Source organism: Macrotis lagotis, chromosome 2 (assembly GCF_037893015.1).
Source record: "Macrotis lagotis isolate mMagLag1 chromosome 2, bilby.v1.9.chrom.fasta, whole genome shotgun sequence".
Classification (NCBI taxonomy): Eukaryota; Metazoa; Chordata; class Mammalia; order Peramelemorphia; family Peramelidae; genus Macrotis; species Macrotis lagotis.
In genome coordinates, this window is record NC_133659.1 from 27,189,459 (window position 1) to 27,211,116 (window position 21,658).

At 39.0% G+C, this 21,658-nt stretch overlaps 1 protein-coding gene across 1 annotated transcript; it reads right to left on the reverse strand.

Annotated features, from left to right (window-relative positions):
* Positions 1-1,442: 1,442 nt before the first annotated feature.
* RNF11 (ring finger protein 11) lies at positions 1,443-15,081 on the reverse strand (the record flags this gene model as incomplete). Its single annotated transcript, XM_074220849.1, has 6 exons — positions 1,443-1,586; positions 2,088-2,318; positions 6,762-6,927; positions 9,140-9,262; positions 11,954-12,319; positions 14,906-15,081. Coding segments are annotated over 2 exons (348 nt in total), but the record flags the coding sequence as incomplete, so codon positions are not given.
* Positions 15,082-21,658: the final 6,577 nt, after the last annotated feature.

The window sequence follows — 21,658 nt, forward strand, 5'->3', positions numbered from 1 at the left end:
GACCATCAACTGTTTCTTTAGCTGTTTTAAAAAAGGGAGGGGTGGATTAGCTCTTTCTAGACCTCAAGGGATGCTGCTAGAGGTCACCTGGGGGGGGGGGGTACATTCCTTGTGTCTTCCTACCCCAAAATTTGTTCCAAGCCTCATTTTACAGGAAAGAAGCCAGTGAGTGACTTCAGGTCACAGAAGGGTCTGAGTGTGGACTGGAGTCCAGCTCCTCTTGACTGCAGAGCCCGACCCCCTGGATGGCAGTGCCCATGCCAATTCAGCAGCCGCCCCAGTACTGTCTACAGGGGTCCCAAGGGGGCTGTCAGAAACAGCCCAGAAGGGCCAATCTGCCACTTCCTTTGTCAGTCAACAAACTGCTGTTTCTCATTTAAGATTAGGTGCTAAATGATTGATAGGGGTGCAAAGAAAAGCAGAACTGTCCCAGCAGGACATGAATAGGATCAACTAGAGGTGGGGGCTGTCTGGAGCAAAGGAAGAAGCCAGGAGGGGCCAGGGAGGACGCAGAGACTTCAGGGCATGGTACAGGACAGCATTAGGAGGTGGAGGGTGCAGAAAGAGTGGAGAGCCGGGAAGGGGCCTTCTGTGTCAGAGAACTTGATGGGATCCTGGAGCTGGTGGTGTTCATCCATTATCAGAGGATCGATGACATGTGTACAAGTCACCAGCCCCCCTGTCTCTAAGAGAGTCATCCAAGTCCAGGGGCTCACTGGGGTGTGGCCCAAGTGAGCAGTGGGTGACCAGTGGACACCACAGGCAGACAAGCAGCTCCGCCCTGTAAGCGAGTCAACAGGGAGCCATTGAGGTTCTGGGGTAACATGACTAAATAGATCCATTAGGAGCTAGGGCAGGTGGGAGGAAGGGATGAGATTTTCTGTGGGAACCTCCTCAGAGTCTGCCTCAGGGTGGGGAAGTAGGAAAGGCAACATCCATAAAGCAAATCAGCAGTCTGGACACGGTGGTTTTACAGTAACTCTGACCACCAAGGTTCTTCTGGTCAAGAAACTCAGGAGACACAAAAGAGCAGACCCTGAAGAACATGCAATGTTTTATGGTTGGGGGAAGGGGAAGGCAGAGAATCAATAGGCTATGGTAGTGGCTTTTCTAAAGAAAGTAAATCTTTAGGGGAAATCTAAATCACCCATGTTTGGAAAAACTTCTACGAAATATTCCATCCTGGTCACCCAGAGTATAATCCTTGACAAGTTAAATAGGCCATCACGCCATCTGGTTCTGAGGTCTCATTGAAGTGGACATTCCCTCCTGACCCATCAGGAGCAGAACTCTGGCACATCTCATAAATCCTTCTCGGGTGGTCCCTAAATGTACTAATTCTGAGTTAGAGGCTGTTAACACCACCTGCATTGGATGGAATCAGACGACATCCCTTCAGTCAACATTCAGGCACCCAAGACAACAGGGACCATGGGCAGAGGTATCATCACAGATTTTATAGGATCAACTCCCACATGTAACAGATTCAGATGAGCAGTCAGTCCTTGACTTTTGCAACTTCAAGCCTTCTCAGGATTTTATTAGAAACCTCGTTTTCACTTCTGTGCTGACAACCACAAACACATCTGTACAGTAGAGAAAATGAGATGAGCAAGTTTGGGGAACAGCCAGTCTCCATCTAGGTGCTTCACTGGTCCCAGTCCCCCTAGGCCTCCTGTAAGTTCAAGTTCCATGTTGCAATTGGACCTTCAAAGTGTAGCAAGTCCTCTGGGCTCTGGGCCCTGGTGTGCAAAAGTGCCGAGGTGGCTTAGTGCAAAAGATTCTTACATAAGATTCTTGACAGAATGTCTGCAGCAGGGGCGGCTAGGTGGCGCAGTGGATAAAGCACCAGCCCTGGAGTCAGGAGAACCTGGGTTCAAATCCAGCCTCAGACACTTAATAATTACCTAGCTGTGTGGCCTTGAGCAAGCCACTTAACCCCATTTCCCTTGCCAAAAAAATAAATAAATAATGTCTGCAGCATTCTTGACACTGTTTAGTGTTAATGAATTTGGCACATGAAGTAGAAGCCAACAACAGATTAAATTCAAGCTAAAGCATCCTTCACGATCATCAGTGCCACCCACCAGTTATGAAGGACAGAATGTTGAAGGGGCGGTCAGGACCTGGCTGGTCTCAGTGTCATCTGACAGCAGCAACGTCTCCCTTGGTTTTCAGAGGGCGGTCCAGGTAGAGAGGTCCCCAGCAGTAGAGTGGATAGTATAATACACTCACATCATCATTCCACCCACAGGAGATTCAGGTTAAACAATGCTTTAGTTTTAAGAACTTCATTGGCTGTATAGTAATTATAGAGTCTGTATTTTAAAAAGTGAATTGTCAAAAATTAGTGTTTTTTGATTTGGTTTGTTTTAGTGATGTGCTAGCACAAAAGGATCATGGAATTCTAGGGAATTACTAGTGAGAAAAACTGTTTTGCATGTTACCAATTTTAAATAATATTTTTCTATAAAGAACTGTATACAGAAGGATAAGAACCTAACCCTCTGTTTCTCCTTGGTTGAATGCATCAGCCTAAGTGTTTGATTTTTCTCACTGTTTTCTAGGAAGGCCACCCCTGTGAAAGCTGAGGATGTACTTTATCTTATTCAAAAGAAAAAGGAAAGGTAAGGGATCAACCGTGATACGCGAATTAATAAACTGCTGTTTGGTGTGAGAAGTGATGAATGAGGAATACAGAGAATCTTGGGAAGACTATGTGAACTGATGCAATGAGAAGCAAGCAATCCCAAGGAAACAAATATATATGATGACTACAACGATGCAAATGGGAAGAAAAACATGCTGCAGAATTACAAGGAGAGATATGAACAGAGGTGACTGTGGAGACAAGGTTCAGGAGTAAAACCCAGGGGTATTGTCAATTTTTTTTTCATTATTTTGAACAGTTTTGCTAATTTTTTTCTCTTTTTTCTTTTTAAAAAAGGATGTTAGCTCTCTGGGAGAAGGATGGAAATATGATACAGAAGATAACGGCGATAGAAACAAAAGAGAAGTAAAAAAATTATTTTTTAAATGAGAAGGTAAATATGTGAGGAAATAAAGGAAACAGGGTAGGAAAGCACATGAAGAGTCAAAGAAGAGAAAAACAAAATTGATTTTGTTACTGGCGTATATCAGAGACCGCCCAGAGAAAAAGAGGAAATGAATGAAGAATTTTGGGGAACAGAGCAAATGCCTGGAACAGAGGCATGGTTTAATAGTGTAGTGGGGGTACACTTGCTCAAGTGTACATCCTCTCTTGCTCACTCTCTCTGCTGAAAGCACAGCAGATAACTCAGTGACTCATCTAACTCCTTGACATATGCAAGACCAAGGAACAGAAATGAATCAAAAAGTGTGACGTTGTCACCTAAAAATAACATCAAGAATAAGAAGTTCACAAGGAGCTAAGGTGAGGGAAACTAAAGACAACAAAAAGAAGCACTACTTCCGAGTTAAAGGATGATCAATGGAATAGGACATACTAAGGATGGAGATGGATGATCTAAGGAGAGAGAGAGAGAGAGAGAGAGAGAGAGAGAGAGAGAGAGAGAGATGAGCTGCTCTCTATTTTGCTTCTGTTTTCTGACAAATAGATTAAAGTTTAGAGATGATGGAACAAAAACAGGAAGCTGATATCCACAATAAAGGAGGGGACAATAAGAGTACCTGGTTTACTTGTTGAATTCAGGTCATTTGACCCACAATACTTTTAGGTCCTGAAAGTACTGACAAATGAGATTACTGGGCTAGTGTCAGTGATATATGAAAGACCAAGGAAAATGGAAGAGGTACAATACTGAAGGCTAAATATTCTGATTTTCTAAAAAAGAATAACCTGCCAATTCAATAAGAAATAATTGGTGACCATATAGAAAGGGGAGTTGATGACCATCAATAACAAAGCATGCCAGACTCAATACTCCCCCCCCCCTTTTTTTGGCCAGGGTTACTAAACTGATGAGGGCAATGCTGTGGATAGCTTCAGCATCTTAAATCTAGATTTTCACAATATCGGTTGATACTCCTCTCATACTTTTAGATGTGGACAAGATGAGAATGAGATGGCTCCAGAAATGGTCGGTTGGTTAGGCTCAATGAGACTAAGTCAACAAGGTCAGGTCTCAGGGGGCTGGATGTGTCCTCCTGGAATCTAACTTTTTTTCCCCTCCCCCAAGGACTTTAGCTACTGTGGTTGGGCCACAAAATTCACAAACTATGTGAAACTTTCTATAGAGATGGGCAAGATCTATGATTTCATCTGCTCTCAGAATGAGAATACCAATCATAATATTGCTGGCTTTGGGGAGGCTTGTGGCCACTTGTGCTGGTAGAGATGTATCAACATTGACTCTGCATAGTCCGGGCAGTCTTCCTCAAGATAGATGCCATCAGTTCTACACAATTTTATTTTCATTCCTGCTAGTTTCAAGAACTTCAGAGATTAGGAGGTCAGGGTTCCCTTTTATCTGTTTGGTTATCACAAATAAACTGAATTGTCTCATTTTCATACCCTGAAGATACCTGAACTCTAGTGGGGAAGCTCTGTTATGATCCCTCCAAAGGAATAACAATTCACACCAATAAGAGGGGGATGCTATCCAGAACATTGTGGATAATCCTGACCAGCTCAAGGTGCATGTGGACTGATTTTAAGGCACTGACACATAAATATCTGCCATCTTTTTCTAATGGTGACTTAGACTGCTAAAAGCCTATTCCCTCCTCAACCTTTTCAATTTTTGTCATTGTCTATACAATAGTGCAGTAGGATGGATGGGGGTCTACAATGCAGTGTGTTCCTACAAGGCTCCAACCTGTGGTCCTCGGGTTCCTAATAGGGGCACAGCATTGTTTCCTGGCATCTTTGAGAAGTTCTGCCTGCCATTTGGAAAAAAAGGACAAACTTGTGGAAATGGAGAAAATACAATTAAGATAGAATTAGGTGAACTGTGAAGTCCAGTGGGTCCTAAGAGGCTATGAGGACCGCTATAACAAATGTTTTTATCTCCTCTATGCCTTTCATGTCTACTGTCTGGTCAAGTGAATCTCTGAAGAGATTCAGGTACTCCAGATCAAACATGGGAACCTCCTCTGATAATACCTAGGACTCATAAAAATATCTGTTGTGCCTGGGGTTTCACCCAAAACCAACTGCTAGTGATGCAGGATGAATGGGTTGGGCAGGTTCTATAACTACTGACCAAAAAGATAATTACCATCCAACAGGGAATAGCGGGCATGACTCCACACATAAGTTTATTACACTAACAACTGGCACCTCCCTCTTGATCATAATGTACTCACCAGCCTCTGGGCATAGTCCAAACAGTCAATTCACTCTCTTGTCCTTCATCATGAATATGAATATTGTTAATCTCCAGGTAGAGAATGCTGCAATAGCACCATTAATCTCAAACTTTTCTTAGGCATCCTTCAGATCTTGAGCCACCTTTCAGCTGACTGGGGCTAGTGGAAGGGGCTCAGTACTCAGACCAACGAATTGCTTCTTTGGGGCAAGATCTTGGGCATTTCCAAGTATCTTATTAACTGGGTTGTCCAAGGTTGCTATGTTGAGGGGCATCTATTCTAGTTCATACTTGCCTTTAAATAAATTGCATATCCAAACATTTTCCTTAAGCTGAGTGAGCAAAATTGCAATAACTTTTTCAGATTATTTCTTAGTGTAAACAACTTTTTGGAGTACTCTTTTGGTCCCACAATCCACACAAAAAGTTATTAAATAAAAATCCTTTTTGTGAGGCAGCATGTTCTCCAGCAGTGGTGTCAAATTCAACAGAAATAGGAGGTAACTAATCTGAACATAGATACCCACAACTACATTTTGACATAGACTTAAAATGTAACCTCATCTATGTTCTACTGCATTTTATTGATTTTTCCATTATACTTTAATCTGGTTCTCCTCACATTCTGGAGTGCTGTGGGTAGATGGGGTCCTATACCTAATACCACTATTGAGTGGAGTATTAGAGTGCTTGCCCAGTGTGCCAAGAATCAAAAGACCAAAGAAGTCCTCGGGCTAGAAAAAAGACATGGCTAGGCCTGTGTTACACTATGGCAAGTCTCTGCCCAAAATCGGGAAGATTATTTTGACATCTAGATTGAGAGGAGAAAGACTGAGGACAGGGAAAACAATTAACTGAAACAGTCCAAGGGAAGAGTGATAAAACTCTGAATCTTGGTTGTGGCTTTGAACAGAAAGAAGAAAACAGATTTGCAGGTAGAACTGATACAACCTGCTAACTAACTGGAAGGGTAGGTGGGGGGCAGAGAAGATTTAAGATGATGAAACTGGGTGCTTAATAGCAAGGGGAGGGAGATAGGGCTGTGTTGTACAAAGAGCCCGTGGAGACCCAGAACTGTCACCTGGGAAAAGACTGTGAACAGTTTTCATTTTAATTTTCAGCTTCTATAAACTTAAAATGTGGCCTGAATGATTTCTGGAGTCCTTTCCAGCTCTGAAATCTTGAGAACCTCCACTGAAATTCCCTTTTGGGACAGCTAGGTGGCGCAGTGAATAGAGCACTGGCCCTGGAGTCAGGAGGATCTGAGACTTAATAATTTACCTAGCTGTGTGATCTTGGGCAAATCGTTTAAATCCCTTGCCTTGCCCCCCCCCCAAAAAAATCCCTTTTTTTTTAAAGCCCAGGACTGCAAACTACTAGCTAAAAATGATTTTTACATTTTTTAAGTACAAGCTTAATTTTAGAACGGAAAAACCCTTCATAGCTCACAGGCACACAGAAGTGGGAGGTTTGTCAATTCTCAATCTAGGCCAATTCATGCAGTTCTCTCTCCAGGTGAGTGTTTCTCAAATTGTCTGGGCCAGACAACACTTGATTTAAAAACAGAAGGATGAAGCTCCTAAGTGCTGGTCTGATGTTTCCAGAACACTCACTCCTAGAATAAGAGAGGGGAGAGGGTATTGAGAAGAAAATGAAATAGATTGCTATACTGAAAAAAAACTGCCAGTTACACATCACTGATGAATTTTCACACTGATTATCAGGGGGGAAAAATATCCTTAGCATTCAGCTTCTTGAAGGACGTCACACATTTCAATTTATTATCAGGAAATGCTTCCTAACAATTAGAGTTAGCTGAAGATGGAATGGGATGCCTCTGGAAGAAATGGATTTCCTCCCCTAGGAGGACTCCAAGTGGAGAATGACTGACCACTGGCTAGTGATGCTTCAGATTCTTGGTCACTGTGTAAGGTCTTTTCTGGCCCTGGGATTTGGCCATAACTATTTACAAGCAGAATTCTAAAGCCTGATTCTTTAGATCAAAATGCTTTCCCAATAGGCAGCTTGAAATATAGTCGACTTGATGAACAAAGAGAACATAACGAAGGAACTCTTTTTTGCCAAGAATTTCATTAGCAGTAGTAGCAGTAGTAGTAATAATGCATAGTAAACATTTACTATTTGACTGACCAATGAAGCCAAAACATTTTGTACTTGTTTTCACAGACCTTCATGTAGTACCAAACACCTACCAGATCCGTCATAAATATTTAGATTAATATAAAAAAAATGGGCTTTGTAGGACAATCATATTAAATAGTAATGAAAATGGCAGCCCAAAGTCTGCTTCCTAGGACACAGGATATGTATAGGTAGAAACTCAAACTGTGCTTCCCGTAGCAGGGGATACACCAAGAAATTTCAGGTGACTGGAGGTTGCTCTGAGGACCAGGGCATGCAGATACGTAGAAGACAAAGGTGGAGACAGCTGTGCCCCCTGCTGCCTCCATATGGAGATGTGCTTGGTTCTGGGCATCACATGTCAGGAAGGGCATGGATAAGATAGGAAGAACATAGAGGGTCAACCAGATAGACAGACAGAAGAAGGGAAGGTTTTTGGTTTGTAGATACAAGATCTGAACTTATCTGAAGATTTTCTGGCATTTGCTCTCTTTAGGGGTACGGACAGAACCAGGATAACAATGGAAAATGGCCAAGAGAGCCATTTTAACTTTACCATCAGTGTCTCCTGATAAGCTTAGCTTTTGTGGAATGAACCACCTCAGGAGTAAGAGATTCTACCTTACCAGAGGTCTTTAAGTAGAAGCTGTTGCCCACTTTGACTAGGGGGAGTCTGGTGAGATGACCCCTCAGGTCAACTCCAATGCTAAAGTGTTGTGATTCTGAGCTAGGTTAAGAGAGGGGAGAGCTTTTTAGGATCAGTTAGAGTAAGGAGCTGCAGATGCCAACAGCCTCCCACCAGTAAAACAGCAAGGCTAAGTCTTCATGTCCTCCTGCATGTAGCCTGAGACCAGGCTTGGGATCCTCAACCACTCTTGGAAAACAGTCTTATCTAGCTTAGGGGGAAAAATAAGTGTTCAGGAGGTCAGAGGAAAAGGAGAGAACTCCCAGACTTTACTTTCATGCAGAATACAAAATATTTTAACTGCAAGGGTTAGCTGAGGGCAGTTACATACACAAAATTCAAGTTTTAAAATGTGAATACTGCTTAAAGTAGTAAAATAACTGAAATGTTAAATTGTGTCAATCAAGAAGTAGAAATCACTGGTATCAAAAATCCTTACTTGTTTTAATAGGGGCAAAGGGATCAAGATGGAGACCCTCACCATTTTCCATAGATTTCACAATCTGCCTAGGGTTGGTCCTTGCCTTTCACAGGGATGTGCACAGATGGAGCTACTTTTGCCAGCATTTTGTTCCTAAAAGATTCAGTAAATAACATATCCCTACATTTTACAGTCTCTTATATTTGAGAGACAAAGATATAAAATACTCTGATAATTAAGCTGATGCCAAACAGAGCCTTCATTAGTGTATATACCAAGTGGTACTGGTAGAGAGAACAGTAAACCTGAAAAAGACCAGCTTGTCTCTTCCAATGTGTATGGCCATGGCCTCCTAGCCTGACTTCATGTTACTCCTGGCCACCACCATTCTAATTGGCTTCTTTATTGTTCCCTATATATGGCACCCCCCCCTTCCCCCTATCCCTCTGCATAGGCTAGCCCTGAGGATCACTTGGGCCTTGGGTGTCTCCCTTCTTTCAAAGGTGCCACCTCTCCCACAAGCCTTTTCTAACCCTCTCATTCCTAAACTACTATGTATATATTTGTTTGGGTACATACTTTTCTCCCCAGGGGTCGTTTTGCTGTTGTCTTCCTACCATACTTCCTGGTCCGTGGTAGGCACTGACTGTATCCCTGCAGTAGAAGGGATGGCCATTTCCACTGCCTGTCCCACAAGAAAAGCTGTAAGCAATACAATAAAAATGACTTCTTATTAGGGTAACAATGTCTGGAGTCACCTGAAGTCTAGTCCTAGTTTAAACAATAGCTAACTAGGAGTCTCTGGACAATTCATTTTGCAGGATCTGAATTTTCTCTACTATAAAATGAGTGTGAATGGACTATGTGCATATGTATGCGTTTACCTACCAAGTCTAGCCTGTGCAAAAGTAGGTTTTTTTACAAGACAGAGGAAGGTATATATGGTCCAGATACTTAGGTATCAAAAGCATTTCTAGCTTCATTCATAAATCTGAAAAGGATTTATTTAAGCCTCAGGAATGTTTTCTGTCCCATGTCCTGCATAGGACCCTCTAGATTCAGTTTCATTCTGTGAAAATGCTGGCTTAGCTGATTTTACTCTTCATGTATTGTGTATTTTCCCAAGACCTTTTTACATGCAACAGTTCATAAAGAGTTCATTTTAATTTAGTTTTCTAATTAGGCCTAACCTTATTTTACCAAGGGTGGTAATACACTGAAGATAATGACAATTTCTAAATCTATCTATAGGATCTACATTCTTAGTGGCTCTATAATCCATGCCAGACAAATGGAATGGCTACTATACAAGAGCATTGCATCTAGGGTTTTGAAAGCAATTAATTTATTGGTTAAATTTACATACCACTGTTTGAAGTTGAAGGGTTGCTTTTTATGAGGGGGGAAGGAAATATTCTTATGAAATCAATTCTAACTTTAGCCCTTTATAACTGTTATAACTTTATTTAACAACTTAGTAAAGCAGAGGTTTATGGTTCTTAACATGGTATAAGAAGACCAAAATAAAGTTTAACGATACAAAGTGCCTAAAGACAAAAAAAAAAAAAAGCATTCAACTCAGGAATCAGTCACTTCAATAGGACTTCCAAACTTTTCCTAATCAAGCCTTAGAATAAATAAAGACTAAGAGCAACATAAAAGACGTTTAAAAAAATGAAAGTTCATTTTTGCCAATTTTTAACAATCAAGAAAAAGAAAGTCTGGCTATAATACTTAATGACATGGGCATCACGTTTATATAGAAAAACACACAATGATAAAAAAAAGTATCATCACTGAAAATATTGCACAACTTCAGCTGTTTCTTCTCAGATTTGCTTTATGTAATTGGGTATATTTGAATTAATAAATAAAAAAATTCAACCAAGACAAGGATAAGAATTTAAATGGACCTGATAAGTAGAATTTCCTTTAAACTTTTCTCAAATTCATCTTCATGTCTTTCCATTATGGAGTAATAAGACCCTCCTGCATTCAAACAACAAACCTTTTTAAAAAAGTACTTATATTTCACTCCTCTAGAATCTAAGCACAGAGGCTCCTTCAAAAGTCTGTGTGTTTCACAATATAAAAATGTTAGGTAAAGGATTCAATTCCAAACAAAATAGTCAGAAACACTTCCTGATTCCTTTGGGTTAAGTTGAGACTGCATCTCTTTCTGCTCAGCTGGGATGGGTAACTGCAGGGCCAGTGTGAGCCGAACATCTACAAGTCACAGTAGAATACAATAAGGAAAAACAAACACATGCTAACTGGAGAAAAAGATGACGACCACATCTTTACGAGACTGTCTCTACTAGAAACACTTCAGGAGCTTAGAGCGTTCTTGCATTCTTTCACCAGATGCAAGAAACAAATGAAGGAGAAATTCCTTCTTTCTTGAGATCACAACTATGAAGTCATGTGGTTATACAAACTCGGCATTGGTGTGCAAAAAAACATGAGAAACGTCTACCTTATGATTTCCACCTGCCTACTTGGTCAGTCGGCAGGACTAAACAGATACCTTCCAAACAGAGATTGAGATATGGTTTATTTAATTTCAATAATCTCAGAACTACAGTAATTCGAGATGCAGTATCCTTTTACTAAGGTCCAAGACAATAAGTCTTTCTGAGAATGGGAGGAAGAAATGACCCAAGTCACAACTGGTAATCTTTTTTCTTCTAAGACTCATCCCTATGGGGTTTCCTTCATGTTTTACAACACATGGTCTAATTAGAACTCAAAAGTCTTAACAGTTTTAAGTCTGCTCATTTTTACCATGCAAATAATCAAATGAATTAAGCAAAACCCTGGACTGAGTAAAATTAAAATTATTTTCCTTGGGTTGAGATCTGTCCTCATATTAAATCACTTTCTTTTTTTCAAAAAATAGAAAAGGGATAGTGCATCTCAGTTTGCTTAAGAGCTAGGAGATCACTTTAAATTCTGCATAATCCTAACTGCAAACAGAACATAGCACTTTTAACAGGTTATAAATAAACTGGTTTTCAAGCATAGAGGCAGCCCCAACAATAACAATACACTATTTAAAAAGACCTAAGGCAATGGATTCCATCTCCAATGGAAAAAAGAACTGTGCAAACAAGCTTAAAACTACTTCTTTGTGCCAGTGTTATAAAATGTAGCTTTTAAGAAAACCTTGACCCAAATGCTAGCAACTTGTGAAAAGAATGGGGGGGAGGGAATGAAAGTTATTTCATTTAGGAAAAATAACCCCTACCTTGCTCCTAATAAAATCTTCAATACACACAATTTAAACATCTACAGCTGCTGCAACACTTTACACAATTCCTATGCACTGGAAGAATAACAAGACTAAGTACAATTATAGTTTAAACATTGGGTCAAGGCTTTATGTAAAAATACCTTCCTACTTGTTCCTCTGGACTCTAAAATATCATGGACTTTTTCCAACATCTGCAGCCATTCAGGAATTTTTAGGAAATGACTTTTGTGCATGATCTTAATTCCTGCTCCCTGGCTCTGTAGGCTCAGTGACAAAAGATCAAAACCATCCAAAGCCGCCGTTCCCTTGACTCGTCAAAAGAGAAACCCAAGGCTCAGTTAGTCTCATATGAGGAAAGCAGTGCTGCGTCCACTGGCTCCATGCAGGACGGGCACGTGAAGGACCTCATGAGCCAGTTGTCTATACAGTCCAGGTGATAAATGTGCATGCACGGCAGAAACCGGATCGGGTCTCCGTAAACAAAGTCCATCATACAGATCACACACCTAGGACAAAGAAATAAGAAAGAAGGTTGGAGAATGATGCTCCTTTAGGAGCATCCTGTGTCTGCGGATGAAAATGGAGATACTGAGTGATAGAATCTGAAAAGATAGCCCAGGCCCTCTGAGCTTCAGTTTTCTCATCTTAAAAATATCCCATGAGACACCCAATGCCCATCCAAGGAGGGGACCAGCTTCAAGTACTTATTCTATAAAAATGAGGCTCAGTGACAGGGAACTTACAGTCTTCAAAGCCTACCCTCTTCACTTTTGGACACCTCTACCAATTACATTTCTTTACAATATAGAGTGTCTCCATCCACCATGACTTCTGGCTTCATCCTCTAGGATGAACAAGTCCAACCTCTCTCCCATGTGAAGACCAGGGTCTGTGAGGTGACTGATCCCTATGGATCTTAATTTTCTTCTTCTTTTTTTTTAGTTTTTGCAAGGCAATGGAGTTAAGTGGATTGTCCAAGGCCACACAACTAGGTAATTTATTAAATGTGTGAGGCCAGATTTGAACTCAGGTACTCCTGACTCCAGGGCTGGTGCTCTATCCACTGGGCCACCTAGCTGCCCTCTTAATTTCCTTATTTCTAAGAGGATCCTTTCAGTTCTAAAATTTCTCAAATCATGTCACTTCCTGTGTGTGACATTTCTGAAAGATCACATCTCAAGTTATTTTTCCAACGTCAACACATTACATTTTTTTCAGCCAATATGTCGCTCAAGTCAAGGTGACTTGGGTGTCAGAAAGCAGCTACAGTTGGAGAGAACTGAGAACACTATAAGACTTTATTAAGGAAGATCTTAATTCAGTGATCTTATTTAATTTAATCAAAAATATTCACTAGGGAATGAAATTCTTTAAAATAACTAAAATACAATATAAAAAAACACTTGACATAATCAATTCAGTTCAGGATTCAAATTTGCCTCCAAAATCTATTAGCTTTTCTGATTAAATAAAACTATCACCAGCTTTGATGCCTATTTGAGAGAAGTCAATTAACTATAAAAGTGCTTTATGAACCTTTCAATATCAATTAGTGAGAAAACATTTTTTAAAAAGCTCTGTTACTATTATCTGAACCTAAGGCAAAAGAAAGTACTGGACTGAAAGAAAACTTAAGTTCTCCTTTCATGTGCCTGACCCTCCAAGTATCATTTAAAAATTATTCATAAAAACTGAGCTGCTCATTTTAACCTACTTCCCTAGAGATAGAGAAGGGGATACTTCATGGATTTAATCTGTAAAGCCCCACTAACCTCTACTAGATTCGATTAATGAAGCAGCGTAATAATCCCTGTGTATCTGAGGAACAGGAGAAAAGGAAAATTTTCTCTGATCAGAGATACTTAAAAGTCCTCAGGTAAAAAGGGCTGGGCTAGGTGTGCTGCAGAACATATAGTTTAGTTGGTTTAGAAAGATCCTATCGGGCCTGACAGTTCTGTATTCTCAGTATTTTTTTTTAATTGGTTTCATGTGGCTCAAGTAAAAAGAGCATTGTCTAGCAACAGGAGGCAAAACGACATTAGAGCTCTGCTGACAAATTTATTCTCAACCTACAAGTCTATTTAATGGATTCTGATAGTTGTCCTTATTAAGGGCTCCTAGTTTATAGCAAAAGGGTATGTGGTAGTTCATTTTCTTTTTAATCTCAGTCTTAAAAACCAAAAAGACCCAGGAAGTATAATTCATCAATTATTTGCCTGAATCTTTAAATGAGTTACCTTTTTTCCCGTCCAACAATAAAACTATTCTCATTTCTTCCCCAAGAACTGTAGTAAACTTTCCCACTGTAACAGGGAAAAGGAATTAATATGGGGCAGTCACTTCTTACTTATAAAATTATAAATTGATCAATGAGTATTTATATAATATCTAGTATGTGTCTGGCATTATGTATTCAAAGACAGAAAATGAAACAACCCCTACTCTCAAAACCTTACAACCTAGGAGGGAAGTGAGAGTGAATGAGGTAAGAGGTGTGTGTGTGTGTGTGTGTGTGTGTGTGTGAGCACATACATGCGCAAGATAATTGTATTTATCTGCTAAAAAAAGCTAATTAGGGAAAGAGAATCCTACAAGGTAGATGGTCTTGTCTCCCCAAGATGAGGAAGAAATTCATGTGAGGTAGGGGGACAAGTTTGGGAGATCAAAGAAGCATTTGACAAGATTTCTGAGGCAGCATATCATAATGGATAATATTAAATCTAGTGTCAATAAGATCTGGGTTCAAATCCAACCTCTGCTACTTAGTGGCTGTGTGCCCCATGGTCAAGTCACTGAAACTTTCTAAGTCTCAGTTTCTTGGAATATAAAATGGGGATCATACCTCAGGTTCATTCTTTGTTCTAAGATTCAAATGGAATACATGTCAAATGCTACGAGTTTTGGTTATTTTGATAAAAATTTTCATTGCCCACTCCACATACCCTTAGATGTGAAATTTTTTTTAATGTGAGACAGGTGATTTTCCAAAGCATGTGAGTCTTGTACAGTTGACTAGACTATTCCCAGTAACCAAGAGTTGAAAGGAGGCCTTTCCCACTCATCTACAGTAGAAAAATACAGTAACAACTCACTCCCGAATCTTTTTTTCTGACCCATCTCTTCCAGGGTCATATACTCCTTTAGGCAGATGCTGGATCAGGCCTATCCTCTGGGCTATTCTGATTTGCTCTTCTTCAGTCAGCTGTGTTGCCAGTCGAGTTTGGCTTGGAGTTGGATGATAAACTGGGACAGGGACTTGTTCCTGAATTTAAAGAGAAGAAGAATTAGTCATTTACCTATGACAAGTCATTATTTTTTGCTGATATATTATTCTTCTCTCCAACCTAAACCTAAAAGCCAGGAAATGATTCTCTCATTAGATCTTTGACCTACTTATGAAGCATAAAACAAACTCCTAACCAAAACTGTCAAGGATTTTTACTCAAGTGATTCCCTGTAAGAAATACTTCTTTAACTTAAGACATTTCTTTCTGGTGTTCAAATAAATCAATGGTAAAAATGAATAGATACAGGGGTGGCTAGGTGGCACAGTGGATAAAGCACCAGCCCTGGAGTCAGGAGTACCTGGGTTCAAATCCAGTCTCAGACACTTAATAATGATCTAGCTGTGTGGCCTTGAGCAAGCCACTTAACCCCATTTGCCTTGCAAAAACCTAAAAAAAAAAAAAAAAAAAAAACCCACCAAAAAACCCCCACAAAATTCTCTTGGTGATGTTACCCCTATATGCATGAAACAGAATCCTCTCAGAGGAATTACAATCCCAAAGAATTAAAAGGACAATAAGAAAAGCATGGATATTTCAATTTACAAACATTCAAAAAGTCACACAAAGTTAAATAAAGGGCTGGAACAAAATCTAATATGCTTCAGTTAAACTAAAAAAAGGCAGAGGAAACAATCATGATCTCATACAAACCAAAGACTGATAGAACTAAAAGTAATCAGGGAAACTACTTTGCCAAAAGGTACTAAAGACAATGTAGTAATATAAAAAATTTACAGCAAGTTTCTCTAATAAAGAACTCATTTTGCAAAAAATATATGAATATGACTCTCAATCAAATTTATAAAAACAAGAGCCATTCTCCAATTGCCAAATGGGTCAAAGGATATAAACAGGCAGTTTTCAGAAGAAATCAAAGTTATCTAAAGTCATGTGAAAAAATACTATAAATCGGGGTGGCTAGGTGGTGCAAGTAGATACAGCACCAGCCCTAGAGTCAGGAGTACCTGAGTTCAAATCTGGCCTCAGACACTTAATAATTACCTAGCTGTGTGGCCTTGGGCAACACTTAACCCCATTGCCTTGCAGAGAGAGAGAGAGAGAGAGAGAGAGAGAGATACTCTAAATCACTAATGATCAAAGAAATGCAAATTAAAACTCTACGGTACTTATAAAAAAAAATAACAAATACTGGAGGGGAAGACAGAAAAATACATACACCAATGAACTCTTGGATGGAGTAGTTAACTGGTCTAATCATTTTGGAGAACAATTTAGAACTAGGCCCAAAGGTCTCTAAAACTGTATGATCCAACAATACCATTACTTAAGTCTATCTCACAGAGATTAAAGAAAAGGAAAGGAAGCTTTATGAACAAAAATATTTATAGCAGCTTTATTTGTGATGAACATCCTCTCAATTTCCAGTTTTTCATCGAGAGGAATGGCTGATCAAGCTGTGAAATAATTTTGATAAAGTACTTCTGTGTTGTGAAAAATGAAGAGAAGGGTGGTTTCAGAGAACCATGGCAAGACCAAGACCTGATACAAACTGAAGTGAGAAGAACCAAGAGATCATTATGCAGAGTAACTGCAATGTTGTAATAATGATCAACTCTGGAAAATCTTGGTTACTCTTATTCAGTGACCCAAGATAATTCCAATATTTATAATGAAAAATGCTATCCATTCCAGAGAGAAGTAATGAACAGATAGCAAACTGAAGTATAATTTTCTCTTAAAAAAAAAAAAAGTAATTCTAAGGGGTGCTAGGTGGCACAGTGGATAGAGCATCGACCCTGGAATCAGGAGTTCAAATTTGACCTCTGACATTTAGCTGTGTGACCTCGAGCAAATCACTTAACCCCATTGCCTTGCAACCCCCCCCCCCTAATTCTAATGTGAAAAAAAGGTATGATTTCACATGTATAATTGAAATATTTCTCATCTTCTCACTGGGTAGGAAGAGAATTTGGAACTCAACATTTTAAAAGAAAAAATGCTAAAAATACATAATATATTTAAAGTAGTTTTAAAAAACTTTGTAACATCATAAAAATGATAAGTTTTGGGGGAAGAGTGGTGGTAGTAGTAGTAGTGGTAACATAAGACAGCATTTTCTTGATATGCTAGTCTAGTAATCTGTCAAAAGAAATTAAGAGCCCTGTTGCATCTTTATAATCACTGTTTCCTTTCCATGGTGTTCACGACACCCCTTTAATAATATGTTCTGAAATTTGCCAAGAATCACAATTAAGCTCACTGCCTAGGGCCTGGAAGTGGGGGTGGTGGTGAAGGTGGTGGTGGTAGGGAAGACTGGGACAACTTGGGGTCTCACAACACCTGTGATGCTTCTTCCACTGTTCTCCCCACCTCGTGTCTTAAATCCCTCCTGGCTTCTCTACTATCATCCTCACTCTCTTAACAAACCTATTTACTATCATCCCATTTCTCTTTTCCTTTCTCAACTAAACTTGAGAGGATTCTATTTGGTTCTTCCACCTCTTCCTCTCCTCTCACTTTCTTCCAATCTAAACCTTTGGCAATATGGTTTCCAACTTTATCATTCAACTAAAATTTTAAAGGCCAAATACAATGAATGGACCTTTTCCTCAAACTTTCTTTAGCAATTGATATTGTTGGGCTATCTTTACTACCTCTCTTCCCCCCACAACTCTCCTCTTCCAAACTTCCTTATACTGTTAAGAGCTCTACCAACCCCTGCGTCAGCGCTGGATTCTTTACTCTCACTCAGTGTACCTTACATATTCAATTGGTTGCCAAATCGTGTCATTTCTACCTCCATAACATCTTTTTAATTAATTCCTTTTGTTTCTGCTTACACAACCACTAACCTATTAAAGGCCCTTAGTAATGCTTCTGTCCATACTATTTTTGCTGTTTTGTCTTTTTTTAAATAAAAATCTGAATTTAATAAACATCAAATAAAATGTGTATTTTTATGAGCAAAGAAGGCCAAAAAAAAGTATTGTACAAGAAACTGTGAATCACAATGTATAACTTCCTTCTTTTAAGTATATAATAAATTCAACATGTAACTTTCAAGGTTATCCTACTTGTATTTCTTTCTGGACTTTCTTCTGTTCTCATTCTACTCCCAATCTGAAAGTTTGTTGTAACTTTAGTGATATTCTTTATCTGTTTTTTGGGGAACCTACTGCTAACCCACCCCTCTCTTTTCTCTACTGACCCATTCCCATAAATAAAAAGAACAAAACATTTTTTAAACAAATAAACAAAGTTAAGCAAAACAAATTCCCACATTAACCATGTTTGAAAAATGTATGTCTCATTCTGAATCTCGTCTATCATGTTCTTCAGGAGGTAAAACGCATGCTTTATCACCGATAATCTGGAATTGAGGTTGTCTGTTGCATTGATAAAGTTCTAAAGTCTTAAAAAAGAGTTGTTTTTCTTTACAAAGTCATTATTGTATAAATTCTTCTGTTTCTGTTCACTTCATTCTGCATTAGTTCATATAAGTTTTACTGAGTTTCTCTGAAGCTATCCCTTTCATCATTTTTTTTTAGGTTTTTTTGCAAGGCAAGGCCACACAGCTAGCTAATTATTAAGTGTCTGAAACAGGATTTGAACCCAGGTACTCCTGACTCCAAGGCCGGTGCTTTATCCACTATGCCACCTAGCTGCCCCCTTTCATCATTTTTTACAGCAAAATAATATTCCACTGCATTCATATACTATATAATATGTTCATTCATTTTCCAATGGTTAAACCTCCCTTAGTTTCTTTCTGTAACAAAAAACTGCTATAAATAGTTCTACATATTCTATTCAATGTAGTCAAAGTAATTTTCCTAAAGTATAAATCTGACTATATCAAACTTTCTCTTCACCCAAATATTCACAAATAGCAACTCAATAAACTCTACTGGGTTCCTATTATCTTTGGGATCAAATATGACTGAATTGCTTCTGTTTCTAACTCCACCACTGACAAAGAACAGGATTTCTTCATTTAATCACAGATTTAGATTTGAGGTATTCTAATTCAAACCCCTATCTGAAAGGGGAGGAGAATTGAGGTCCAACAAGAAGGAAGAGATTCCCCATAGTTTTTCCTTCAGCTTACTGGGCATTCCAATCAATTTTCCAGTGTTTAAGTACATGCCCAATCTAATGAACAAAATGGTTCCCGTAGGAGAACTCAGGTTGGGATTTAAGGGAGTGTAGAACAAGGGTAATCTGCCCTTTACTGATCCTGCACCTTCTGAAGAAGAGATGGCTGTTCTGACATATTTCATTCCTGGGTTCCAGATTAACAAACATCAGTTGAGTTTAAATTTGTCTTTCTACATTAGGGATGTTCAGTAAGTACTATTCTACAGGATTTCCAAATCAGGGTCAGACAAGATAAAGCTGTTACCTTATCTTTTCCTGGCAATTTGTTTTCTGTTATGACAAAATGGGAAAAGTCACATATCATTTAATTCATAAGGCAAAGGTTTCTGATACAAATTTTTATAAATAAAATTTATAATTACTTACTACAAGAAAATATGACCATAATACTAAAGATTAGAGGAAAGCACAATCAGAATAGGCTTCTTTTACCTGTCAACACATGCCCTTTCACAAGACACTTTTATTTCCTTAAGCTTGGCTAAATCCAGTTTTTTAAAAATTTTTTATTTAAGACAATGGGGTTAAGTGACTTGCCCAAGGTCATGCAGCTAAGCAATTATTAAGTGTCTGATGCCATATTTGAACTCAGGTCCTCCTCACTCCAGGGTCGGTGCTCCATCCGCTGCTCCGCATAGCTGCCCCTACCTTGGCTAAATTCAATCGAAAGATATTAACATGTCTATCTCAAGTCATTGGTAGAGTTATTGGAAGTCTTTGAAAATTATATGCCGGGGGCAGCTAGGTGGTGCAGTGGATAGAGCACCAGCCCTGGCCTCAGACACTTAATAATTACCTAGCTGTGTGGCCTTGAGCAAGCCACTTAACCCCATTTGCTTTGCAAAAAAAAAAAATCCCTAAAAGAAAAAAAAAGAAAATTATATGCCAGGCTTGGGAAAATCTGGATTACATTCTGGCATTTTTATTTATTTCAAGGATAAAATTAGCATTAAAATGCTAATTTATTTACACAAATGTAAATAAAAAGTTTTTTTTAAATCCTTAGTGATCATGTAAATCCAAAAAGTTTGTTTTAAGAAAATAACTTAAGGGAAGGGAAAAGATTTTATTTATTCCATACTTATGTGCTAAGAATTATATAACAAGAGGCGGCTAGGTGGCATAGTGGATAAAGCACGGGCCTTGGAGTCAGGAGTACCTGGGTTCAAATCTGGTATCAGACACTTAATAATTACCTAGCTGTGTGGCCTTGGGCAAGCCACTTAACCCCGTTTGCCTTACAAAATTCTAAAAAAAAAGAATTATATAATAAGCCTCACATAAGAATCTGGTAATACAAAGATAACTTAAAAATGCTTTGCTTCAAACAGAGCATATTCTACTAGCTAAAAAGAACATATAGACAAATAAATTTCAGAGGGTTATTTGCACTCGTGTGTGTGTGTGTGTGTGTGTGTGTGTGCATGTATGTGAACAATCAGTAAACAGATCCTGCATGAGACACAAAAGACATTAATGGTTCTAAGAGATGAAAGTGAGAAGAGACAAGTATGACAGAGGGAAATATCTGTTCCAAGACCCCTCATTACTAAAACCCCAATCTCCTGACAATTCCCGAGCTCTTTCTAGTAGATTACCCATCACATTGCCTTCCTGACCTGGATAGTGGGTTCCTGAGTTTCCTTTCTAAACACTAGTCTAAACATTATCCCTCTGCTTTGAACACCAATGACAAGGAGACAGGAATGCCAGCTAAGATAAAAGACACAGCCAACCAAGGAATGAACATTTAGTTAAGTGCCTACTGTGTATGCCAAAGGACTCTGCTAGGCACCAGAGATACAAAGACCAAAAAAAAACAAAAACAAAAACAAAACCCCTATTCTCAAGGAATTTGGGAGGCGATGTGTATATTATATATGGAATAAATAATAAAGTATGAAAACAAACTAGTTCAAGGAGAAAGCAATAGTTGAGTTAGATTAGGAGAGGCTTTAGCAGAACAGGGGTTGCCATGGGCCCCTTTGGCATCTAGAGACCTTTTTTCTAGAAATAAAAAAAAAGTCATCACTGAATTTCAGCAAGAAGTTGGTAAAAATTAACCAAGTTTCCAGGATATCTCCCCACATCTAGCCTATTGAATCTTGGAGCTGTGTGTAAGAACAAGACAACTCCAGGAAGGCTTTTCAACAAACATCACCCCATCTGAGGATGTCTTGGCAGAGATCCTGGATTGCTTTGCTATTTCCTTCTCCTTCTCCAGCTCATTTTACAGAAGAGGAAACTGAGGCAAACAGGATCAAGAGTACAGGAAGAAGAGCAATGAATAATGAGGCTCAGGTCATATTGTGAGAGGCTTTTCACTGACAAACGGAGGCAATGGGGAGTCAGTGGAATTTATAGAGTAAGGTAATAAAATAAAATAAAATAAAATCTGTACTATAGAAACATCACCTTGTAGAATGAGTGGGGAGTTAA